The 26,350-nt window shown below is 33.5% G+C and overlaps 4 protein-coding genes across 6 annotated transcripts; 2 read left to right on the top strand and 2 right to left on the bottom strand.

Moving 5' to 3' along the window:
- Positions 1 to 1,229: 1,229 nt before the first annotated feature.
- capt (adenylyl cyclase-associated protein 1) lies at positions 1,230 to 17,417 on the bottom strand. Of its 2 annotated transcripts, XM_018444332.1 has the most exons (9): positions 12,600 to 13,736; positions 11,396 to 11,608; positions 9,292 to 9,622; positions 8,893 to 9,177; positions 8,584 to 8,822; positions 8,171 to 8,346; positions 7,865 to 8,068; positions 1,454 to 1,597; positions 1,230 to 1,381 (listed from the first exon to the last, which is right to left on the bottom strand). In XM_018444332.1, the coding sequence occupies exons 1-9, from the start codon at positions 13,618 to 13,620 to the stop codon at positions 1,298 to 1,300; spliced, it is 2,697 nt and encodes an 898-aa protein (XP_018299834.1). In that variant the 5' UTR covers positions 13,621 to 13,736; the 3' UTR covers positions 1,230 to 1,297. The 2 variants fall into 2 exon arrangements, with proteins under 2 accessions (XP_018299834.1, XP_018299835.1); XM_018444333.1 differs by lacking the exons at positions 11,396 to 11,608; positions 12,600 to 13,736 and adding an exon at positions 17,330 to 17,417.
- On the top strand, positions 1,808 to 3,432 carry LOC108720361 (uncharacterized). The gene is made up of 5 exons (XM_018444334.1): positions 1,808 to 1,958; positions 2,088 to 2,221; positions 2,431 to 2,711; positions 2,826 to 3,008; positions 3,354 to 3,432. The coding sequence occupies exons 1-5, from the start codon at positions 1,943 to 1,945 to the stop codon at positions 3,385 to 3,387; spliced, it is 648 nt and encodes a 215-aa protein (XP_018299836.1). The 5' UTR covers positions 1,808 to 1,942; the 3' UTR covers positions 3,388 to 3,432.
- Positions 17,418 to 19,499: 2,082 nt separating the features above from the next.
- Spt-I (serine palmitoyltransferase subunit I) lies at positions 19,500 to 21,208 on the top strand. Its single transcript, XM_018444149.1, has 2 exons — positions 19,500 to 20,400; positions 20,508 to 21,208. The coding sequence occupies exons 1-2, from the start codon at positions 19,500 to 19,502 to the stop codon at positions 21,017 to 21,019; spliced, it is 1,413 nt and encodes a 470-aa protein (XP_018299651.1). The 3' UTR covers positions 21,020 to 21,208.
- Positions 21,209 to 21,894: 686 nt separating this feature from the next.
- koko (cyclin Q) lies at positions 21,895 to 23,675 on the bottom strand. Of its 2 annotated transcripts, none has more exons than XM_018444159.1 (6): positions 23,452 to 23,525; positions 22,896 to 23,029; positions 22,717 to 22,814; positions 22,425 to 22,643; positions 22,121 to 22,351; positions 21,895 to 22,048 (listed from the first exon to the last, which is right to left on the bottom strand). In XM_018444159.1, the coding sequence occupies exons 1-6, from the start codon at positions 23,523 to 23,525 to the stop codon at positions 21,953 to 21,955; spliced, it is 852 nt and encodes a 283-aa protein (XP_018299661.1). In that variant the 3' UTR covers positions 21,895 to 21,952. The 2 variants fall into 2 exon arrangements, with proteins under 2 accessions (XP_018299661.1, XP_018299662.1); XM_018444160.1 differs by having other exon boundaries at positions 21,953 to 22,048; positions 23,488 to 23,675.
- Positions 23,676 to 26,350: the final 2,675 nt, after the last annotated feature.

Below are 26,350 nucleotides of genomic sequence, written 5' to 3' on the forward strand. Positions count from 1 at the left end.
TGAAGTTTACAAGAAAAAATGGCAGCAAATATATTCTTTTTGTAAAATTCATGTTCTTTTCATTGTCTCCAATTTTTAGTTGGACAATTAGAAGGTAATATAACAATACAAAGAATGATATACAACTTCACTTTATTAGTCAGATTTTCATCACCAAAAATCATTTCCACGAAAAATATTAAATATATCGTACATATTAACGTTTAAATAAAAGCTTTTGTAAATAATTTTACAATACTGTTATCAAATTAAAAATAGATGAAATAATTATGTATTTTATTACAAATTGTGCGATATGAACAAACAAATAATTGCTAATGATGTCGCTGTTGTTCATTACAAATGTCATTTAGTACTTTACTTAGGTAATTTTATCTTACTCAAGTAATATTAGTATTAGCGTACTCTCGTTAAATGTCACACTGTTAGATTTCTATTTCAATTCTCGATTATTGATATCTCATTTGTAAATATTGTATAATACTGAACTCGACAGAGTAAAAGTGTAGAGGCAAAATATATCGAACTATTGATGATGGCATCCGACACCATTTAGGAGTAATGCTCAGAGGCCTAGTATATCTGGTTCCTGATAGCTGTACATATACAATGTTCATTCCATCCGGCATACCAGAAAGTTCTGTGCAGCGACAGGTTTGAGCAAAACTTCTCGTACGATAAAAAATGGTGTAAATGTATAAAAGAGCGACTCGAAGACGATAAAATTTTTGTTCATATTATGTTTAACATCATTCGTTATGTCTTCTCACATTTTTGATCTTAAAATATATAAATATATAATACCTATCCACAGAAAAAGAAATCCCGTAATGATCCATAAACTCCGCTAGATATATTACAACCATTAAAGGAGTTCAGCATTTTGCAAAAGTAGATTATCTTGATTCAAGATATTCAATGATTCAATACAATTAAATATGTTAGCCTGATAATATAAGGATCTTCAAACAGCAGAAAATTTCTCAAACAATTTAACGATACGTTGTTACTGTTAATTATCGAATGCATCTCGTCGATGTGTACAACTTATTATGTTCAGGAACATAGTGATATATATATATATGTATATGTATATATGATCGAAGCCAATCCATTAGACATAAGCGAGATATACAATACTAAATCTGATATTTTCTTTAATTCTGCACATTATTTGCAGAAGATAATAAATAATATTATTAATAAATTGATAATATCTTTGACGATCATACCTTTAATTATATTGTTAAGAAGATGCATAGGCTATGCCTAATAATGAGAAATAAATTCCTCGTTTTTAACCAAGAGAATCAACAGCCATGGTATTAAGACCGTTCTTGCTAATAGTAGTCTTAAATTGCTCCGGTACTGGATATTCGCTCTGCAATGTAATATATTCACGTAGAATTATAAAAATTACAAAATTGCATCTATAAATTGTAGGCTAACTTACATAATCTCCATTGGCTTTGGGTACCATGACGTTCATTTCGCTAGATTTGCTGGTGATAAGTTCAACACCCAGGGAATCTGTACTTAAATACATTTGACAACCGTCCGTTTTGTCGATAGAAATTGTAGGTACCTTTCCAAGAACCTGTAATAAATATATAAAAAAGATATGATTATTAATATATATTATTAAGATATCAGGAGACACAATGTCTCGTATTATTAACCATAGTGGAAGTATATTATTAATATCACAATGTTATGGTACACTAACATTAGGCTAAAACTCGATTCAGTACTCGCAGTAACTGGCAATATATTCAGAGTGCATTTCGATAACAATTGCCAGTGCATAAGTGCTCGGCTTTGCAAACCATGCCGAACATGTATCGGTAGTAGAAGATATAGGAGCCTGACAGTTTTTCCAATTTCACACGCATAATTTCATTTGCATTAAAATATTATTTCAACAAGCATTGCGTATATAAAAATGCCGTGGAAAGTTGGTAAGAACATTTTTTCTTATTTTTCTTATTTTTCTTATTTTTAACGCTATGCTAAATAAAACACAAATAGTGTACATCGAAAAAATTTATTTATTTTTCAAAAAATTCGAACGAATGGAAATGTTTTAGGTGGAAATTTCGAAACTGTGGCGGTAACATGTGAGACAAATTGGAAAGACTGTGTAATCGCGGTGACAAATTATTTATGGAGCGAGGTTGTATCTGATGTCGTAGATTATTTAGCAAAAGAAGGAATTATATGGGTATGCAATTATGTATATACACTCCACAGATTATTAATAATCGCTTTTAAAGTTTTTGTTTTTGTTAAAGATTTATATTACAAACTAAATATTTTAAATCTACAAGTTATTTTTATTCTAGTTTCATAAAATTAAGAATTTTTTTTCTTGCTAAGTTATTATTGGGTTTAAAAAATCTTTGATTGTGTTTCATTGTCTAATATTTGAAGGTTTTAGCGATAGCCATCACTTCCACGATACTTATCCGTATAAAATATTGCAAAAATATGCACACGAAACATGCTGTGCTTAATAAACAAATACTAAATAAAGTCGGATATAAAATTCAGGATCTGGAATTAAAAATCAATGTTTTAACGTACAAAATGCAATATGGAACTTGGCCATTACCACATCAAATCTGTAATTTAAATCCGAAGCTGCGGAAGATCAGAATGACTGTATCCAACCCAGGTGACCGAAAAAATTGGCTAAAACACGTGCTGCTAAAGTACGTATAGAAGTTTAAAATATTGAATAGTTAACAAACTTTTAATGAGTCAATTATGAAAGAATACAGATTTTCATATATTTATATTTATTTCATAATAATGGTTTATTTCAGTCCTTCATCGAAGAGCAAAATATATGCTCCTTGTTCAAAAGCGCTTCGTTCATCAGAAGCAAAACTAATGAATCGTTTTGATATAAAACAAGAACATGTTCCACAACATATTAAACACAGTGAATTATCAACAGCTTGCAGTAGCATTGAAACTTTAAAATCTACTAGTGACCAATCTGTGAAGTACAAAAATTAGAAATACATTCGATTTTACATTAATTTTTCCTATTCATATAACATTAATGCAATTTTTATACAGATAAGCACAAGTCTTAGATTGCTTCAAAAATATTTTGCACTTTCTCTCGATGATGGTTCCCGATCTTAATTAGTTTTTTTTTTTACGCAAAGACATTATAAAAAACTATTAATAAAGCATTAATAGAAAAATTAAAAATAAAGAACTAAAAAAAAATATTAATAGGAAGCGCTATTAATGTTTTGTCCGGCGAAACCTTCCATCCAAAATTAAAAAACATTAATATATAACATGATATTAATTATTATATGTTTTGCTTTATCATATAGTAATAAGAATTCAGAGAAAGCGCAAAATCTTTGAGGTAACCTGTGCAATCACTGAGTTAGCTTATTTCGTTAGTGTATATTCAGCGAGGGCACATATATACCCGCAAAATGCGAGTAGGAAGAAAAATGATCTCTCTAAAAGCAAAAATTTCACGTTGCAACGCCGAAATGTGCAGCTTCTACCACTGAATTCGAACGTGATTAATCAATCTTCAAAAATGACTCCTTCCTCAATGGAAAATGATGTATATGCGACAAATGCTAAATACAACCCATGCTGGAAATTCACAGAGACTATCTATAAATGTAAATCATTTCTCAAGGAATTGCAACGTAACGATAAATATCTACGTTCATTAAATCGGCCATCAAAAATGAGCAAGGTATCTTCTTTAAAAACCGCACATACAGCAGGACAAGTAAGTTTATCAATCACCGTACTTAAATTAATAAATAATATTGTATGATAATTATACATTTATTCTAGATAGTTTTGTCGACAACGGAAGAAAGAGAAACATTCTGCGATGCTTCTGTAACAGCAAAAAAAGAAGAAATAAATGAGACGAAATGCATAAAACGGATGCAAAATAACATGATAATAGGTACTGAAGAAACATATCATCAAAATAAAGTGAACGTATCTAAAGACGTTGATGCTTTAAAGACAAACAACCGTGCACCCTCGAGAGAACTCGTCCCAGTTATTCCGATAATGCAACCAACGCAAAATATACAACCTTCTCAGGAAACTTTAATCGAAGTCAGAAAGAGACTTCAGAATTTACATAATGTGTTGCAAACATATCAAGACACGAATCAGTCCACAAAAAGACAACAATCGAATCAATCAAATCAAAGCAATGAAATAAATTCAGTTCTAACAAATCCGGTCATGAATATTTCAAGCGAATATTTCGAGCTAAATCGTTCAGAAGACAGTTTATCTTCCTTAACCGATTCATCACATACGTCGAAAACATATCGACGTTCTAGTGAAAATCTTACATTGCGAAATACTTACTCTAAAGGATTTAGTCAACATGATATACAGAGCAATCTTCCAGCATTTGTGCCAGCAGAACCGCACTTACGTTCCCGCAATGCAATATTACAGACATCGGAAAGCTACGAAAATGAATACAAAGAATGCTTGTGCGAAAATATTTTAGATCGCAATTGTAACCACGAAATGGAATCGAATCCTAAAGTCAATAAATATGCAATTAAAACAAATACTTTATTCAATACACGAGATAACATATCTAAAGCAATATCAGAAAGAATATTCTATATTTTATCATCTGAAAATAAGGAAAATCAAACTCAAAACGAGGCATCGTTAGAAGAAAGATTCGCTACTAAAAAATTCAGCAACACATTTGATAAAGAACAATATCGAGAGAATGTGACAATATCTCAAAATAGCAGTCAAAGTAAAATATCAAACAATAGCAATAGTAGGGAAAATAAATCGACAGTGTTATTGCTTCAAGAGGCTTTACATTTCAAGAATACTTTGCTGACACACTCAAGAACGAAGTGTCCGATAAGTAATGTAAAACATGGCGATATTGCGGATGAATCTTCACTGATATCAAATAATAATTTTCCTTCGATGATAATAGATATCAAAGAGGAAGAGCCAGTTGTTAGTAACTCTCATGATAAAATTAATCAACGTTACATCTGTCTAGAAATGAAACAACGACGTGACTTATGTCCTCAATATTTGAAAAAAGTAAATACGCTTACACATTGTGAAGACGAACAAGATGCAAAGAGCCAGGATTGTATTCCCGAAGCATCTTCGGAATATTTTAGCATTACGGATCTCGCGAGTCATAATAATAATAATGTCGAGATTAAGAATAACGTTTCGTTGAAACCTCCGATTTATGAAAAAGTAATCTCGATAACGATACCAGTCGATATGGATGAGAGATCGATGCAAACGAAAACTGTCCTACAAAATATTCGAACATGCGTACAAGAAAATTTAAGAGAAAATGCATCGTCCGATATCGACAACAATATAACCGATAAATGTTCGCCAACAATGTTAAAATTCGAAGATCTCATATTGGAACGTGTTAAAAATATCAGAGATTATATAGATACTTTTCTTCAAAGCCAAAATATAGCAATTTTCAAAGCACGCAAAGCACTTCAATATCAAGGTAAAAACGATATTTTTCGATGTTTAGGTGAGGCGAGTCATGTAGTAGTATATAATCGATCGATCGTACCGTCTAGCAGCAACAGCACCGATCAAATTATTGGTTCTTCAAAGAAATCATCAGACATTTTAACAAATACATGGCCGAATTACATAGAAGAATACAAACAGAAAACACTTATTACTCCTATTAAGAATAAATTCTCTATCAAGAACGATACACAACAATTAGAAATACCTACAGAATTAGAAAAAGAAGAAGTTGATTTATTTCTTCCAAAAATTCTAACATATTCTTGCAAAACTGACTCAACATGTACACACAAAATACCGGATTCGAGCACACCTCATCATGAAGAACACTCAAATACAGAAAATAATAAAACTGATAAAGGCACTATAGTTGATGTGAATGCAGATTTCTATAAATGTAAAAAGCAGACACAAGTCACTGAAAGTAAGCCATCAATAATATCATATTTTTCACTCGATGTCGCAAATGCTGATGCAAAAGTTATTCACACAGCACGCGAAGACTATCTAACGAAATCTAATTGCAATTCGATCTCCCATAGTAATTCGTATTTCACCGACGAAGAGATAATAAGTGATGTAAAAATGGACAACGTATCTTTCAAATCTACGTCGGACATGAAACATTCGCATTTAAACGTACAGAAAGAAACGAAACAAAATGTTATTAAACAACAAATATCCGTGAATGAATGTCCAGATACAAATATAGTAACGCCAAACGAATTACCATCAGAATATTCTAACTTGACGATACTTATTAACTCAAATCTTATTCTTGATAAATCAAAACGTGATTATTCAACGAATCCGAAAACAACATCTCCTTTACCGATGTTAAAGAAAAACGATTTCATTTTTGATCCCACTGCTTCTTTACTACCTTTCTCATTAAATAAAGAAAATGAAACACTAAATACAGACAGTACCTTATTACATAATTTAAAACAAAATGATGAAATATCTATAGGCATCGCAAATTTATCGCCTCGAATAGAACGTTATTCCATAAAACCATTCCAAACATATTCCCAAGTTAAAGCTAAAAGCGACATGTCTTTAATAACTAATAGACGTAAAGATTTAAAAGTTAATATATACCCAAAAAAATCACATTCATTTTTGATGCGTCATAATACGAAATACATCAGCGGTACATTACATCAGCCGTATGCAAAACTGCACAACGACAAAAATAAATGTGTAAAAAATAAATTGCGACTCATAACTCAATCAAAGTCTATTATATCACCACAAAGGGTATCCACTAAATCTTGTATACCAATTTTAAAGAATCGTTTAGAATCATCTCACAGAATGAAACATCAAAAACATTCGAGGAGTCCTCCGAGAAGTCCATTAACTATGTTGGGAGAAAAGATCTATACAAAAGTTCATGCAACAGATGAGGAAGTTATGCGAAATAACAACATTTCAATAAATAGGCATTTGCATGTAGAGAGGACTGTGTCAAATTTAACTAAATTAAATTTAGAAAAGGACATATTCAATAAAAACTCGGAAAAACTTAATACAACATACAGAGAAAACACACCAAAAAAACATTCGGGAATTGTGTCTAGTGATCAAAGTGTAAAATCCTTGGCAATCGATAAAGAGCATTCAGATAAAAGCGATATATATGGAAGTAAATCAGATATAAGCATAATGCAGCATATAAAAAAGATTGCTTCTAAAGAGATGATTGTTATTTCTATTATGGCAAATGACGATTTACGGAAAAAATATCCGGCGGATCTATTTATTTTAAACACGAAGAACATCAGTCCAACGACAGATCTGCTGATACATAAAAACAAATTGTGGACTATTACTGTTGAAAAAAAAGAAAAAGAAGTTACGGCGAAACCTTCCATTACAGATACATGTACATCAATGTCTAACTTACAATGAATGACTTGAGACGTATAACTTGTCTTATCTCTGTAAATATTTTTAATATTTTTATTTATCGAATTCTTTTATATAAGAGTGCATTTTTTCTAAATAAACGCTTTTTTTACATTTGTATGTATTAAATTATCTATAAGATAGAAAAAGCTTTTTAGAAAATTAAATTGGATATCCTAAAATTAAGTGCAGTATCGAAAAGGAAAACGATTTCTCGTATATAATAAAAAAGAACAAAATTTCTTATTATATCAACATCTAGCAATTAGTTATCTATCTTTTATGTATCAATGTATTTTCTATAACTAAAAAAGTACAGTCTTATTTAATATCAAAAGCTTAATATACATGCTAATAACAAAAGGAGCTATTGTGTAGCCATACATACCTGCATTTGTACGCTTTGACAATTAACAAATTCGATACTGGATACCAAGGAATCAAATACAACGGATGATTTGCGACAGGAATCCATAACAACGGAATTCACTTTGCCTTTGACAGTAAGTGTGCTATCTTGGCACCGAAACATATAAACCACATTATTCATCTCTACGTTATCAATTACTAAATTCTCACCCTTATGATATTCCTGTGAAAAATATAATATTTTTAATATATATAATAATAATATAATACGTATAATGAAACGCATTATTTAATATTTTTATTATTTCTTTGCGAAATATCATACCACGAGCCATTTTTTGCCATCTCTAGTAAATACAGGTGGCTTGTCAATAGGTGCGCTTGCTGGCAACACAGTTTTCATAGGTATCGCGTTGACCGTCGGTGCTTTAAATGGTGCCGGGCCAGATCTCAAACCAGGATTTTTATGTGTTTGCATATCGGAGGTGACTTTTTTCAAACCTACAATATACATATTATATATTGCATATAATATATTCTCATACAGAGATTATAGGCTAGTATTCATAGTCGGTTCTTATTTCGAGAGTTCTTAAGCAATGTCTTAAGACGCTAATGCGATCCTCTGATTGGTTCATTGGTTAAGACTGTACTTAAGACGATCTTAAATATAAGAATCGACTATAAATACCGGTCATAGAGTAGCGTAGAGAAAAAAAATATAATAAGTGTATTCACTTTTTGTGATATCTTCTCCTTGATTAATCTGAGCAAAAAGGGCGCTTCTATCGTCATTCAACATCGATGCAATATCTCCGATTGGCATCGAAGGTGGCGGAGGGGGTGGTATGCATACGCCCGCAGGTGCGCCAGTTTTTCCCCATACTAAACCTGTCGTATGATGTTGACGAACGTACTGTTGCAAGTCGGTCAATGTTTGCACCCACGCTTTACACCAGTCTATGTGTATTTTGTCTCTATAAATAAGTAAATTTTAATTCCGTTTCGGAATAAATTACAAAAAGAAATGAGTTTTAAAAAACTTACTTTTCTTTCCAATCTTTTAATACACGATTAGTGTAAAATTGACCGGCGTCATTCATTTCCTTTACATAAGGAGCCGGCGTAGGAGACACAGCGACCCATCCCAAAGCTGGGATACTTTCACTAATTGCTGATAAGTGATTAAAGAATGGAGATCCACGATTCTTCTCGCGAAATTCTTGAATCTGTTGTATTTGTGCAGACATAGGCGCAAATAAAGATACTTGTTCGGATTGATTCGTCGGTGCGGGACGGCTCGCCGCCATGTGTATAAACTGAAGCTGAATCCTGAAATTAGAATATATTTAACAATTTATTATGTATTATTTAATAATTTAATAATTTATTCGATATATACGTTCATCTACTTCTTTAATCTCATAAAACTAAAATGTTACTTACTGAAAAGCCTTTTCCACGAGCTTACTATGAACATCTACATCGCCGCCGATTTTGTTACTTAACTGTAGATATTCTTTAACTGGCCCAGCTAAAAAGTCCTCATATCCGGCGATCGACATGTTTGTAGGTGGATTCGGAACAGTTTCCTGCTTCGACGATAGAGATAAACTACTTCCTGACGACGTAGACCTCTTCGGAGAAGGTGTGCTCGTTTGTACAGCGGTGTCTTGTGTCTGAACTGCAAAGTGTACGTTTTCGAGTCGTCTCGTTACGTTTTCCAATCGGTTCACTAATTCTTCTAGATGTTCTTCTTTATCGGTGCTCTCACAACCTGAAATTTATTTTATAAACAAATTTGTAATCGTTTGTATACAGACTATAATAATAAAAAAAAGATTATTCATTCACTCATGTTTAAAAGTAATAAAATAAAACTGATAAACAAACGGCACACAAAAAAGAAAGTAAACTTTATCTCAGAGGGAATTTGGAAACATCTGGAAAACTCAGACGCTTGGAATACTTCATCGAGTACTTGGAACACTAAGTATAGAATACGTTTATAAATAGTTACGTTAGTATAACTACATCGCGTTAGGATCGCTACTTAAGTGTGTATATTAATAAAATTATATGTATCAAGATTATGTGTATACACACACACACACACACACACACACACATGTATAGTATACAAACAGTTTAAGAAAAAACGCGACCGGCGTAATTTTTAATGATAACAATAGTCGGATACATATAGTATCCGACTACAATTAAATAATTACATTAATGAATAATTTAATCGTCATCATTATTGATAATTGCTCACATACGAGGCGTATTTTCTATTAAGAAAGCATAATTTTTTAAATAAAGAACGTTGAATCAAATTAAACACCTGCTTCGTATTCATATTTTGAAGTTTTGTCTTTATAAAACTAAATATTTTCGACGGGATATTGGATAAAAAAAAGATCGGGCTAATTAAGTTAATGATTCTCTTTTTTCCACTGGGTGGTACATAAATGACTTCCATTACAATATTTGTCCTTAAATTCTCTTGAGAATATGCTTTGTTTTACAATGTGTCGTAGATTAAAATTTCCTAATGCACGCAGAACCATCTCGCTAATGAAATCTGTATACAAATTACACCGCTCACGCTTTTCCTTAACAGATTAACTATATATTTTGTTTGCCTTATTTTTATTTTTCGCCAAAATATTACCTAAGTTTTGAAGAATATTGCAATTATCCTATTATAAACGACGATGCGGCTACTAGACTTTCCGAAAATTGGCAAGAAACTGAAAGATATCTCAAATGAGATGACTTTCCATCCGACGCGAGAATACTCCGAACTATTATTAGAGAATCCACCAACATCGTGTAGTTATAGTCCCATCCACAGAAATACGCTCGGAAAATGATTCATAATGTAACATAATCGCAATGGTATTACATATAGCGCATAGAGATTCAATCGTCATATCTAAAGATATGTAATATACGTGTAAGATATGTAATAATACTTTCAATTGAAAATTGAAAGTATAATGCACATGCGTGTGCACCATAGTTGCAATCGCACTGCATATACCGTGACATGGATAAATTAATTGTTTCTCTTATTTTTCTCTTTTTTTAAATGTATACGAAAATATTGATAACAAAAAATAAGTATATCTTAATAGCGCTTGTTTATATTCTTATAATTTATAAAGTTTTTCATGAAAGTGATTGTATAAAATAGATTATCGTGAATTGGTATAAATGAGAGTGGATTGTAAGCTACGGCGAAAATCGCAAGGCAGACGCTGGGCTAGAATCCAGAACTAACAGCGTGTGAAAGAATAACAACCGACTAAGGCGCAGTTCCACAACTCACGGTTAACTCTTAACCGATCCGGGAAAAAATATTATATAAATGGACATATTTTATATATAATTATATATAAAATATTTTTTCCCGGGGAGGTTCAACTTATTCCTCATCTCTGTTCAATTCCAGAATTGGAAAAAGATGAGAAATAAGTTGAACTTGATTAAGAATTAACCGTGAGTTGTGGAACTGGGCCTAGGAAATTCTCAAGCGAATCCTAACCGGTGTGCACCATCGGTCCTAACGGGTCGAATCTCACTCGGTGCTCCGTTGAATTCTGCGCAGCTTGCAACAGATCGGAGAAGAATCTGTGTCGCCTTAAAGCTAACTCGTCGCGAGCGACGGGCGTCGCCGGCGGTTCCTGCATGCCGCTGCATCCACCCGAGACGTATTCGCCATCGTCTTCCTCGGACAGCCAACGTGGAATCGAGGGAACTACGAAAATGACATATGATACGTCGAGCTTTTATTCTTAAAGATGCATGTCTTTCATTCTTGAAGAGTCTTGCGGTCACACGTGGCCCGCTCTGCCCCGCCCATCAAGTTAAAGTTAATACTCCCATATACAATTGACAAAGTGGTGACAGATCCCCCACGGAAATTATTATAGATCGATGTTCTTTCTACTACGCTAGCGTAGAACATGGGTCTGCCCACGAAAAGAATCCATTTTTATTTATAAGACAAAAAATATTATGCCGCATTTAACTTCGAACATATACAATTTTTTATAATTTGTGATAAATATAGCGTTATACTATTTTATAAAAAAGAATTTTGAATTGCAATTTTAATGAAACATGTTTGATTGTTATTTAATTATTCGTATTTAATAACTGCATTTGAACTGCATTGATATAGAATACCAAACCCGATATCATACATTTTTCATTTAGCACGTATTTTTCCAAGCGGAAAATTTTGATACAAATATGTAAGTATTTTAACATATTTGAAAATGCAATCGATAATATTTTAGAGATTCAATTAGTTATAAAAATAAAATAAATATAATTAAGTATATAATAAACATTTAATATTATTTATACAATATTTAAACTTAAAAGAGACACTATAAATTTTTTTAAACAAGAAGACAATATCTCTTATATAGATAAAATTCTTTTTGTTCAGATGAGAGAAAATTCTGAAAGAATGTGACGATGTGTGTTTATTTCATAATATAACTGAAAATAAAGATGAAAAAATGCTCAAAACAGAGAATAATAATAATAAACAAGTCCATAATAAACAAGTTCGTGGCTCAATTTAAATATCCCGGAAATTCAAATTTTTATAAATGCAATATTATAAAAAAATGTCAATATGTATAAAATTGTATAAGAATAATCAAATATTATCGTGATGTGGACAGACTCATATATCGATGATCACAAAGACGTAGGATCGTGGGATCCTAATGTACCTGGTGGTGCCTTCTTCGTCTCATTTTCGCTCGGATAGCCTTCAAATACCGAGTCGTCACCTTCATCCTCCGGTCCGTCATCGATCGTCCTTTCTATATATCCCGACGCGTCATAAAGATTCGTTTTGACGAGAGCAACAGCATCAATAGAGTCAACGTTTTCTGTCGGTTGCGTCCAATCTTCAACGACGCCGTCAAGATTACTGTTATCTTTGTCGTCGACAATCTTGTAGCCGCTTTCTTCACCGGCCTCTTCAACCGTTTCTTTCGTCGAAGACGAACTCGAGCTTTCCTCGATGTCAGTGTTTCCATTCGAATATACGCGAATTGGAGTGGAATTTAACGAATTCACGCGAATCGGGGTGGAATTTAGCGAGGCATTCTTAGCCTCTAACAAAATATCCTTATTCTCTAGCGAGGCATCCTTATCCTCTAACGTGGCATCCTTATCCTCTAACGTGGCATCCTTATCCTCTAACGTGGCATCCTTATCCTCTGACGTGGCATCCTTATTTTCTGGCGAGATGTCTTTATCCCCTAGCGAGGCATCCTTATTCTCTAGCGGGGCATCCTTATCCTCTAGCGAGGCATTCTCTGGCAAGGCATCTTTGACCTCTGGTGAGGTACTTTTATCTTCTAGCGAAGCATCCTTATCCTCTAACGAGGCACCCTTATCCTCTAGCGAAGCATCCTTATCCTCTAACGAGGCATCCTTACTCTTTGGCGAGGCACCTTTATCCTCTGATGAGACATCTTTATCCTCTGGCAAGGCATCCTTATTTTCTAGAGAGGTAACTTTATCCTCCAGCAAAACATCTTTATTCTCTAATGAAATATTTTCTAACGACGTTTTCTCCGACTTCTGCACATCACCATTCAATTTGTCCACCCTTGTCGCGAATTTAATCTCATCATCCACTTCGACGGAAGCTGTGGTCAACTTGGGCGATCCCACTGGCGTGTCATCCTCTCTCTCGGCGTTCGCCTTCGACGCGTTGTTACATACGCAGCACTTAAACATCGTTCCTGTGTATCATTCACCTCGTACTCCACGTATCTGTCGTTATATATACTTGCTGCCCTTCTTGAATATGTATTTCAACGTACGATGATATATCACCTTTAAGAATTATAATTTCTCTTCAATAACTCGTAAAATCTTTTATAAATAAATATTACAGAATTCTATTTGATTCAACGAGAAAACTGTAAGTTTCTTAATAGACTCAACAGTCAGAAATTTAACAAATATTTTTAATGTGACAAGGTCAACAATTTCCCAGTCCGCAATGCTGTCTCATGCGGATTCGTTTAAATCGCCAATATGATCGTTCGTAAACATAACAAATCAATTACAACTGATGCGTGCAGTACCCAAAGTGTGTCTCGAGATACACCAACATCATCGTCTTTTTACACAAACGATGCGCGATAGCGCTTGAAACAATAAGGCTCAAAAGGCACAAGCGATCGAAAATCGCGCTTGAGCAATCGCCTTGTATATAATACGGCTTCTTTTTCTCCAGCCACACTGCAAAAATTCCGAATATATGTTCCAAAATGCACAATTTTTTGATAACAAGAAATTGAAGAATCGGACGTAATTGTTAATTATCGATAGAATTGTCATCACACTCTCGTAAAAAAAGCAAAACAAACGCACGAGAGTTTTGGAAGCTTTCGCAGACCGAGCGTCGGAAGGATTCCAGAAGCAGATTCTAGAATGGAGTATATTCCGAGAGCAATCACAGGATAACAGAATGCAAAAACGCACTCGTCAGCTGGATAAATCTAAACTTGAGAATTTCCGATTGTTGCTGATAAGTATCGCGGAAGGAAAAAAAAAATAATAGGTTTTTCGAGAGATCAACGGAACGGCAAGGAAGACGGCGACGATAACGAAGGCGCGAGCGGAGAGGCGGCGGCTGGAGATAACGTCCTAGATGCCCACCCGGATTTGACGTTCCCAGTTTCGACCGGCGCGATGCAACGTTCTACCCCCGTCTCGCCGCTCCTTCGCACCTCCGGGTCACGTCCCTTGTGCTGCCGCTGTTCGGAAGAGAATCGCAACATCCTGCTTTCGGGGCGACTTTTCGACTGAACCCTTGGATTAACGGAATTAACTTTGACTGACTTTTGACCATTTATGTAGTTTAATTTTAATCTCGATTTAACTAACTCTTCATCTTTTTCTAGTTTTAAGAATTAGAAGAGCAAGTTGAACTGAGATTAAAGTTAATCTAATTTGTAGAAACGGACATTTAACGGATTGCAGCATTATGAATTAAATGAGTATATTTTAATATTTTATTATTTTTTTTAAATGTCTTAATATAAATAGCGTTTCTTTAATATCTGAAATTTTGAAATCATTCTTGACGAGTTAAAAAATCGTCACCTACAAATGAGTGACGGAATCTTTACGAATTTTACGCGTCACCCACAAATATGTGTGATATGACAATCAAAGTGTTAATCTAATTGATAAAATTTCGAACTCGATATCTCCAATTTAATCCTTTCTTCTATATTGCAAAAAATTAATAACTCTATCCATGGGATAAAGTGCAGATTAGGGGTGAGTGGTATCGAAATTAATTCTGTCGGTACAAGTAACAACATTTCTGATTATACTATTCGTCGTCTTTAATCTAATCTTTCTTGTCCACGTGTCAAATAAAGTTAATAATTTTGTCCGTGATAACAAGATAAATATTGATAAATATTTCTTGATAAAATGATTATCAATTAATTGAACGCAATTCAATTCATCCTAACGGACCAGCGTCCAATTTTATTGGTAATCAAATAGAAAAAAAATGAATGTGATGATAGTAGATCTTCATGACAAATGACAATATCTTACAACAATTTCCTATATTACTATGCTCTAAAAACAAGCAATACTGCTATGAATTTATCACCATTGTTGCTGCTACAAATTTGTTAAACATGTAACAAAATGTATTTTGGTGGAATGTCCAACATATATAGTTTAAATAATATATTATGTGATGGAATATTTTGAATACAATTTAAATATTTTTGTTACACTTTCATACTATAGGTTTGTTTTTTATTGCTGCACTAAACTGCATTAGAACTTTCCTTCTCACTTTCGCCAAATATCATACATCTCAGTAAACATCAACTAACAGTATTATAACATTAACGTTATAAATTTTAAATTGAAAATATAATGTAATATGACACATTGTACGTAACAATTATATTGTTGAGTGTGAAATTATAACATGGATGTTATATTATTTTACTTTGCGTTTACTAAGATGTATTTAGAAGTATAAGAAATGTATACTAGTTAAGTTATAAAAAACAGATCTTATAATTTTAAAAGGTTTGCTGCAACAATGAATTATTTTGTACACACATTTTGTAAAAACGAAGTAAATAAACTTTAAATTAAAATCAATATTCCAAAATTCAATTACTCCGTTTTTACGAAATATGGATTATTCATTGTTGCAGCATGCCTTTCAATTGAATGAGTGATACTTTCTTCCATCCTAACCGAAATTACTACTAATCTCTTCGCTCTAATCTAATTCTACCAATGTAAATTAATTATTTAATCTCAAAATAATTTGCTCTTCATTTTCTTCTAATTCTTGGAACTAGAAGAAGATAAAAAGTATAAGTTAAACAGAAATTAAAATTAAACGGAAATAAAATTTAATTTATATTGATAGAAATGGACATAACTCAAACTATGCAGGAACATCTCATGATAAAGAATCAAATTTCACGGATAAATTTAAGGTAACTTTGATTGAACTCCAATTAACTTGATCGATGACATATTCGACCGACATAATTTCTAATTGTACAATTCATTGTCCTTAATCTTACTTAAATATTCTTACTTATGCCCATTTCTTGTAGATTAAATTTAATCTTAGTTTAAAGTTACTCTTTATTTTTTTTCTAATTCTGAGAATTAGAAAAGGATTAAGAGTAAAATAAACCAACATTAAAATTAGTCTACATTGGTAGAAATAGACATTAGTCCTACTTAAAAGTTTTTAAATTCCTACTAATTGTTCTCTTATTAACTTAATTAAAGATAAATTCAACCGATAAATTTCTAATTATATAATTAATCACTCTTCATCTAATCTTTTTTTCATGTGTCAATAAAAAAAAACTGATAATTCCATTTACGTTAACAGGATACTGCAGATGTAAATCGACAAGTTAATTGAAGTTAATCGGAGTAACCTGTAGAATCTGTGCATCAAGCTGCTCTGGAGGTTATTGCATTAAACGCTCCGACAGATGTACGAAAGTTCAATAGAGTTGAACAGTTTAACAAGATATAATAATTATCTGTTAATCCTAATCAACGATATAGTCCTCGACAAAGTTTACCTTAGAGCAAGCACGGTACGACTCATACGAACGCACACGTCACCGGCAATAAACGTCAAGTGAAAGACGTGACTCAAGCCAGGCAACGCTCGCCGGAATGCGCAACGACGGATAACCAAACTTTGCGCTTTCAATCTCTTCGAACTAGCCAGCCTGAAAAATAAATCCGCGCGAAAAAAGAAGTCTACTCATTTTGCACGTAATTTGAATATCGTACGTTCGATCACGCTTAATACTAGGCTTTCTGTCGAAAAATAAACCGAGAAATTTGTAGAAAAGGAACTGCATCGTCGCGCGTTGCGATATAAAACGATCGTCGTCTGAACTAAATGTACACTCACCGTTCGGTGGAAGATTCTCGCGTAAATCACCGCCGCTTGTACCGCCCTTTCTCGGTAGAATCAACGAAAAATCGGCAAAACACGATCTATCGTACGGACAGAAATTTCAGCTCTGGCGATGCGTTGACAGGTAGACTGGGGCGTTTGCCGGATGTGCCGGAAGTACTCTTTTCCGCCGCTTCGATTTTAGCGGCGGCTTAAAATCGCCGATTGCACGCGCACGGATCCGTCTACAGGTTTGTTCGCGAGAGAAATGCACGGCGTATTCGAATTGTAATGCGGGGTCTACAATAGAAGTTGTAGCAATCATAGGGTCATAAGTCATAAAAAATTGACCAATCACAGTCGAATATGAGAAGAATAATCAACTGTGATTGGTCAATGACAATGATTTTGTATGACTTATGCGGGGTCTACAGTAGAAGTCGTAGCAGTCGTAGGGTTTAAGTCGTAGAAAATTGACCAATCACAGTCGAATATGAGAAGAATAATTAACTGTGATTGGTCAATTTTCTACGACTTAAGACCTTACGACCGCTACGACTTCTATTGTAGACCCCGCATATATGTAACAATCGTAGAGTCTTAAGTCGTAGAAAATTGACCAATCACAGTAAAAACAGCGGTGAGCGACGAGCGGTAGCCCAATGAGAGCCACGCTTTTGCGTGACATCATTAGTGAAGCATGGCTTTTATTGGGCTACCGCTCGCCGCTCACCGCTACGCCGCTCTGGTCTGTAGACTCCTTAAGAATTTCAACCTATCAGAAATTATGTATTGTGGAATACACAGTTTCTGATAGGTTGAAATTCTTATTCTCTGTTCTCTGTTCCCTGTTCCTTTTATTGTGCGGAGCCCTTATGCGGGGTCTACAATAGAAGTCGTAGCAGTCGTAGGGTCTTAAGTCGTAGAAAATTGACCTTTTATTGTGCGGAGCCCCTAATAACACTGATAATACTGAAAGAAACACTGAACAGGTCGTTACTAATCAACCGTACAGAAAGGGCTTTCAAGCGACAATGTATCCCTCTCTCTCTCGCAGTACAGTCCCAGCCAAAAGTTCGTCTGCATTTTTTGTGCAGCTTTTGTACCGCACACTTTTATTGGAGATGCGAAAACATTATGTCTATTTTTAATAATGTAGATTTTTAATTTTTTATGTCTATGGCTTTAACTTACTTCTTCTACCTTTCCTCATTCTAAAAATAAGAAAAATTTAATTAATAAACCGAAATTAAATTAATCTACATTACGATAGAAATTGATTAATAACAAAAGACAATAATAGCAAGTCAATTTCTTTTTTAATTAATATATTTTATTATGAAACTTTTTTATGCTTAATTTGTTTTTCACGAAACTACTCGCTAAAACATGAGTTTTACAATTTAATAATTATAATAAATTATATAATAAATAAAATAATTTGTTTTGACTCTTTAATAATTGTAAAAAATGAAATAATCTTTTTCATTCACGGTCCAAATATGCACATAAAATTATGGTGATGACTGTTAAAAAATCGAATATTGCAATTTTCCAAGAAAAAAATATATTGTATATAATTGTACATAAAATATGTCCATTTTTTATATAATTTCATAAGAAACATTTTTTCCCGAATTAGTTATAATAAATTATCGCTTCTTATATTCACAGATACATGGACATACTCTACGTATTTATCGCAAATTAATATTCTATTATTAAATTTACATTTATAAAACCTTTTTTTTATTCATTTCTTACGAAATTATAATCAATTTGGATGATCACAAAAATTCACCAATCAAATGTCAAAGGTGCCATGTTGTGTTTATCACACTAGGCACGTAATTGATCCACATCTTTACGCATCTGCATTAATAGTCCATTAAAATACAAATTTACTTATCATTCGCTGTAATTCGTTCTTATATAACGTTTTATATAACCATCTAAAGATTCCAACTATTCATGGACTTAATTTAATCAGTGGCGCGAAGACTGTCAAGAGGAGCAGAGGAGCCAAGCCAAGAACTTGGTGGTGATAATTCAGCTTATCGCTATCGGCTGTTTTTTTGTGAGGTCGCCACAGTTCACCATAATTTGAGTCAGTTTATATTTTTTCGTATAGTAAGAAAGTGCCAGTATCTGCCAGTATCATCCAGATTCCAAACTAGTCAACAAAATGAACACCAACCTCCTGTTTGTTGAATCAGTGGAAGTATTGCGGAACAGTTTGTTGCACTATCACACCTTGTTAGAAGTGATTCTGGTGCTTTGGATAGTGTGGTTTATTTTTAAGAAACGAAGTAAACAGGACTCAGTACCTTCGAAAGAGTTGGTGGAGAATAAATTGGCAGAGTGGCGACCGGAGTCTCTCGTACCGGAATCACCGAAGAATCATCCTTCGTTAAGTCCAAAATATGTCACTTCCAAAGTCGGAAAGCGAGTGATAGTTGATGGAAAAAATTGCCTTAATTTGGGTACACATAACTACTTAGGTTTAAGCGACAAAGCAGAGCTGATAGAAAGTGCTGCAGCGGCTATAAAGAAATATGGCGTTGGATCTTGCGGACCACGAGGCTTCTATGGAACCGTCGATGTACATCTTGAATTAGAAGAACGTTTAGCTAAATTTATGGGCGTGGAAGAAGCAATAACATACTCGTATGGATTCACCACTGTGTCAAGTGCAATTCCAGCATATTGTAAACGTAAAGACTTAATATTTGTGGACGAGCGAGTGAATTTTGCCATACAGAAAGGATTGGACGCATCTCGAGGAAATATTCAATATTTCAAACACAATGATGCTCAAGACCTACGTAATCTCTTAATGAAACAAGAGGAAATAGATAAAAGACATCTTAAAAAGGGTGCGAAAGTCAAACGTTTTCTGATTATAGAAGGTATTTATGTAAATACAGGAAACATCTGTCCTCTACCAGAATTATTGGCTCTGTGTAAGGAGTACAAATTGAGAATCTTTATCGACGAGTCAATATCATTTGGTACCATTGGGCTACATGGAAAAGGTGTTACTGAATACTTTAACATTCCTATAAGTGAAATAGACATGATAATGGGTGAGGAGCAATTATCAAAGCCAAATATTTCTTGTTAATATATGAATCTATGTATAATAGTATGCATTTATATATCTATATTTATATATATTGTACATATTTTTTAGGATCTTTAGAATGGGCTATAGGAACTATTGGTGGTTTTTGCGTAGGAGCCTCCTTTATCATTGATCATCAACGTTTATCTGGTCTCGGCTACTGTTTCTCAGCGTCTCAACCACCTCTCTTAGCATCCGCTGCCATCACTTCTTTAGATATAATTGAAAATAACTTAGAGATCGTTCAGTCTTTGAAAAATAATGCCTTATCGATACACAATGGTCTTAAAGAAATCCTAATGTTAGAGTGCTCTAGTTTTGCAGAATCGCCTTTGAAGCATGTATATTTAAAAGAGCAAAAAGATCGTGCGATCGAGGAGAAATTACTATCTGCAATTGCAAATAAATGTATAGAAAATAACTTGGCGATCATAGTGCCTGTCTATTTGGAAAGTGAAATAATTTTACCCAGACCTAGTCTTAGACTTTGTATATCTGCTAGTCTGGATAACAGTGATATCGAGTTTGCACTAAACGCTTTAAAGAAATGTACAGAAGAAATTTTATCATTTTGTGAATGAAATAAATGAAACTTAAGATATTATATTTTAAGACATATTCAGCTTGTATATGCATCCATTTATAGAAATGCATTTATTTACATATCATATCCTGTATATCAACACAAGTATATTGATTCGTCCATGTAGCTTTTTTGTGTACAATGAAAATATAGTTATTAAAAATATATATAGAGCTTTGAAAACATTATTACATGTCTATTCTTTTAATATTTCATAGAAAAATGACATCAAAATTTTATAAACTTGTTAAAGAATATTAATCTCTTTAGGGATTGTTGTTACAATCACATTAACATTGTTTCACATAATTAAAAATCTAAGTATGTATGATACAATAAAAATTAAAATTTATAAATAAAGCAGTATTAATAAATAAATACTCAAATATTGCAAAATAAATCTTTCTAAGCTATTTGATGATCAAATAGTTTAGAAAAATTCGCTGAATACCGCTTATATGAGGAGCAGACTTCCAAAATGTGTTTTGTCCCAAAATTTCATTTTTTTAATTAAAAGATGGCATAATGTTCAGTGTTGAAAGACTCGTATAAATTATTCTGGGATGTTCAAAAAGCATTGTTTCATCGTCAAAATTTATATGCCGAAAAAACTTAGATATTCAAAATGCACGATGTCCTTTAAAGACAAACAAAATTTTATTTAACTAGAGTACAAAAAATGTGGAACGCTTCACGATTTTTTGTACTCTAGTTAAATAAAAAAACTTGCGCACCGTTAACCGCGTTAACCGCGTTGGTTCTCTATTGGCAATTTTTATCTTCTTTTTTTATTAGATTTATCTTCAGAGCCGTATTTATATTATTATTATTTATATTGTTATATAAAAAAGCCTACTATAATGCAATGGCAACAACTTGTAATACTTGGAACCCGTTTTATTATTATAATAGATACAGATACGCGCGCTTATTAGTTGTCTCTCGTTTCAGGTTCTTCGTCATATGCCGCCATGATTTTTTCCATAATTTCCCACAACTTATCCCTCGCTAAATCTTTACAGAAAACCTGTAACAAATAATTTACGTATAAACCTAATTAATTAATATAAACGGATATAGAGACATATGTAATACTCACATTGAACCACGGCTGTTGATCGCATTCATCCATCAAAGGTACAACCACACCATAAATTTGCAATGACAAATTAATACAAGCTATTGCTATTAAATTCGGTGGATAGTCAAGAATAGCTGGAGAATGATGAAAATCTTGCAGTAGTGCCATGCTCGTCTTAGCGACAGGATACTTGGACCATTCTTCTTCGCCAAACCAAGCTTGCAGAGATCGTAGGTAATGAAGCATGTACTACAACAAAATATGTAGTTATCATACTTTGTCACACATGCATGTTAACATTAGTTAATAATATTTGTAATACTTTATGCGGATGTACAGGTGTGACCTGAAACTTGAGCATTCTCATGATCAAAAGTTCAGCTTGAACAATCGCATCTCTCATACTCCAATACTGATCTCCGAGATCGAGTGGCTGAGATCCTCTATGAAGTGTATTATAGGATACATTCATTACGTCTCTTATTTTTAGCGTATCATCCTTTACTTTGCCAGCCAGATAAAGACAAGTTGCAGCTAAAAGCTAAAAAAAAAAGATGAAATTCATTAAATTTATTCAGAATTTATGAAATAGTTATACTATAAACCATTTTTACATAATTATCATATCCTTGTGGTGTCGCATCTTTAATAAATCTATGATATAGCGTCGCAGCGGTAGCTATTGTCAGTGAGTGAGCCTCCAATTTCAAACCTACAATCAAACAAATATTTTATCAAAAATCATATTTTATAAACAACTTTCTAATAATAAAATATTATTATAACAACATACCACATTCGAAAATAAATCGTGAAACCGTAAAGCTATCATTAGACTTGGTATAATCGATTGTAATGCTTTTTTGTAATGTATTCCTTTTCTCGCGTTGCATTGCAAGAACGTCGATCACATCTTTCATCTTAGAACTAAAAAAGTGCAAAAAAATACATTAAGAATCGATTGTTCCATCTTCAAATAAACTATGTGGTAATTTACCTACTGAATAAACAAAAGAATAAAAGGAAAAGCATAAGAGAGTAAGAGAGCAAGACAGCGAGCTGAAGTTTACCGAAAGGTGGAACAACCTCTAGTCTAAATATATTAAACAAAAGAAAAATGGCTCGATATACAAAAAAATTTCAGAATAACAATAAACCTGTTCTTTTTGGCTGAACTTTTGCACCAGTTCATCTTTCTTCCTCTTCTTTCCTCCTGGAGAAAAAAGGAAGATGAACTGATGCAAAAGTTCAGCCAAAAAGAACAAGCCTAACAGAGTGTCAGAATTATGTCAGAATAGCGTCGAGAAAATTGAAGCGTTTGATCTGTCAAGAGTAAACTGGCGTATAACCTTATCTCAGTGTCATCCAATGTGAACTCATTGTACCTGAGAGTCTCGGTGCCGGTTGGCTCTGAGGGATTCATCGCGGATATACTTGTCTTCGCAGAAAAGGTCTCGTTTAAAAATCGTGTAAGCGCGCTAGTGAAAAAACTTTAAGTTTCCAACTCATTCAGGTACAAGAGATCCAAACCCAAGAGAAACCTGAGAGCGGCCATACCGGCTTTTATCGTATGACGCGCAAAAACCAGCAAAAATCTATCCGTGTATTAGCGACATCATTTTCTATAAAATGATGTGAACTACATATCACATTATCGGCACCGTTGATAAAGAAAATTGCATTTTAAAAAGAAAATGTTATATTTTATGATCCAATTGAAGAAAGTTGCAAAAAAAATTTTGTTTTCTCCGTACACGTCATCAAAGTTGAAATTTATTTTTTAATTCTTTAAGGTTTATTTTAAAATAATGCTATCTATAGCGAAATCGTTCCAAAGACATGAGGGTTGAAGTTTAGATAGACGCGAGATTGGACAAAGCAAGATTGGACAAAAGCAAAAGATTGGACAGAAACAAGAGGTCTGTTTTTTATTACTGCACTCTGAACCGGTGCAATAAGTTGAAGTGAAACAAATATATATTGTACTGTGTGTACCAATTCAGAAAGTGCAGCAATAAAAAACAGATCAAAGATTAGACAAAGCAAGATTGGACAAAAGAAGATTGGACAAAAGCAAGATTGGCCAGAACAACTTTGGATATAAGGATTTATAATAGGCCGTAATGTGTTAACTTTTTCCGTAATTTGTAAGAATTGACCAATTACAGTCGAATGAGAGAAGAATAATCGACTATGATTGGTCAATTCTTACATTACGGTATAAGGATACGTTTCCACTGAGCGCGTCACGCATCGCGTCGTCCGTCCGCGTCACGAGTTAACCAATCAAAACATCCCATTTAAAGTGATACAATAAAATGGAATGTTTTGGTTGGTTAACTCGTGACGCGGACGGACGACGCGACGCGTGACGTGCTTAGTGGAAATGTACCATAAGTTAACAAATTACCCCGGATCTACAATAGGGTTTTAAGCCTTAAGCCATAGGAAATGAGCGAATCACAATCGATTATTCCCCTTGGATTCGACTGTAATTGGTCAGTTTCTTACGGCTTAAGTCTTAAAACACCTATTGTAGATCTGGACTTACAGCCAGTATAAAGAATGCTTGAGGATTAGAAACACTATAATAAGGCTATGTTCCAAAATTGACTGTTTGTACTGAAAATCTATAGTGCACGTAACGTGTCGCATTTTCAGCGCTGACAGTAAATTTGGAACACAGCCTAAGAGACTGACATAGATGGGCTAATTTTCGATTGACTGGATATGGAATGGCAAAAGCCAATCAAAAGTCGTGCTGGTAAAAGATGACAGTACAATCCGAATTCTGATCGGCTTCTGCTTTTCTACTTTTTCTGCTTTTCCATCCTAGTTGCGAACGCGTCCTATGACTTATCGTCTTGTGAACGCCATTTTCTATCCAACAGAACTTATGCCAGTCTCTTATTATTGGCTACGTGCGTTTAGTCCGCGACCTACACGATAGATGTCTTTGTTTATCCTGTAAGTCAAACAAAGACACCTATCCTGTAGGTCGCGGACTAAATGTACGGTGTAAACGTAACCATAGTGTCTCTATTGAGGATTAGAGTGGGTATAAAGAGAGTGAAGTCAATCCTGGTTCTCCTTCCTGATTGGTTCCACCATTTTACGATTAACTGTTAGGATGCAGTCCCATGGAGCGTATCGCGCGTATCGCGGATCGCGCGTATCGAAAATCTGACCAATCGCGGACGTTCCGCTGTTTTTGATGCGCGAAAATTTTGTTCCTATGGTCCCATGGAGCGAAATTCGCGTAAGCGGATCAGGCGGATAGTCAATTATAAAACGAGTTTTGTTATTTTTCTTTATTTGCCTTCATCTAAACAGTTATATGATTGGTAAACCGCCGATCCGTTTACGTTAATTCCGCTTCATGGGACCATAGGAACGAAATTATCGCGTATCGAAAATAGCGGAACAAAACTGACTTCTGCGGACGAATTACTGTAGGACCGCAGAAAAAAAGAGGATAGCCGTAAAAAGTAAATAACCATATTGTGTAAGTAAATATTATATTAAATATTAATTTATTTAATATAATTAAATTTTTTTAAAAATAGAACAATTGAAGGGCTAAGAGCCAGTTATGTAATAAAGAACGTTTCATTTAAAACATAAAGATAATTAAAATAATCATGATTATAACATTTTATTTTATATTTACAGAGTCTTTTATTATTTATTATTTTTATATACGCGGTCGAAATGGAGCGTTATAATCATGATTATTTTAATTATAATATCTTTATTAAATGTTCTTTATTACATAACTGGCTCTTAGCCCTTCAATTATTCTATTTTGTTTTATACACTTACAGAGTCTTATTATTATTTATTAAATTAAAAAATTCGCAATGGTTTAACAAGTGTAGAATGAAATAAAAAACAATATTGCTTTTGCTGTTATTAACAAAACGTTTAGACCACAACCACAATGCTTTCATCAAGCAGGAAATATATCATAAAATTATTAAAACATATGAGCTTTATTCTATATTAAGAAAAAGTGAGAACAAACCTATTAATAGAAGAAAACGAAAATATTGGGTCAGTCGAATATTTACTATTGAACGATGGTTAGCACAAGGAGCAAGCAATAATCTCGTTAATGAACTGGAGCAACAAGATCGTGAATTCGTGAATCGTGAAAGATATTCACTGTCTTCTTTTTTATTTCAGATAGAGCTTCTTCTTTGAGTTTAAATGACTCAGGTTCTCGTTGACGAGGTAAACGCAGCTAGT

Source organism: Mycetomoellerius zeteki, unplaced genomic scaffold (assembly GCF_001594055.1).
Source record: "Mycetomoellerius zeteki isolate Tzet28-1 unplaced genomic scaffold, Tzet1.0 scaffold149, whole genome shotgun sequence".
Taxonomy (NCBI): domain Eukaryota; kingdom Metazoa; phylum Arthropoda; class Insecta; order Hymenoptera; family Formicidae; genus Mycetomoellerius; species Mycetomoellerius zeteki.

Excerpts from the sequence above, each read along its gene's own strand:
- LOC108720361 (XM_018444334.1), top strand. Across the intron at positions 2,712-2,825 it reads CTAAAACACGTGCTGCTAAA|TCCTTCATCGAAGAGCAAAA; the intron begins GTACGTATAGAA and ends GGTTTATTTCAG. Across the intron at positions 3,009-3,353 it reads ACTAGTGACCAATCTGTGAA|TAATAAGAATTCAGAGAAAG; the intron begins GTACAAAAATTA and ends TTTATCATATAG.
- capt (XM_018444332.1), bottom strand. The coding sequence starts at position 13,620 with ATGTTTAAGTGCTGCGTATGTAACAACGCGTCGAAGGCGAACGCCGAG. Across the intron at positions 11,609-12,599 it reads GACGAAGAAGGCACCACCAG|TTCCCTCGATTCCACGTTGG; the intron begins GTACATTAGGAT and ends TCATTTTCGTAG. Across the intron at positions 8,069-8,170 it reads ATGGCAAAAAATGGCTCGTG|GAATATCATAAGGGTGAGAA; the intron begins GTATGATATTTC and ends TATTTTTCACAG.
- Spt-I (XM_018444149.1), top strand. The coding sequence starts at position 19,500 with ATGAACACCAACCTCCTGTTTGTTGAATCAGTGGAAGTATTGCGGAAC. Across the intron at positions 20,401-20,507 it reads TGAAATAGACATGATAATGG|GATCTTTAGAATGGGCTATA; the intron begins GTGAGGAGCAAT and ends CATATTTTTTAG.
- koko (XM_018444159.1), bottom strand. The coding sequence starts at position 23,525 with ATGAATCCCTCAGAGCCAACCGGCACCGAGACTCTCAGGTACAATGAG. Across the intron at positions 23,030-23,451 it reads TTGGATGACACTGAGATAAG|TTCTAAGATGAAAGATGTGA; the intron begins GTTATACGCCAG and ends GCACTTTTTTAG. Across the intron at positions 22,644-22,716 it reads CACAAGGATATGATAATTAT|CTTTTAGCTGCAACTTGTCT; the intron begins GTAAAAATGGTT and ends TTTTTTTTTTAG.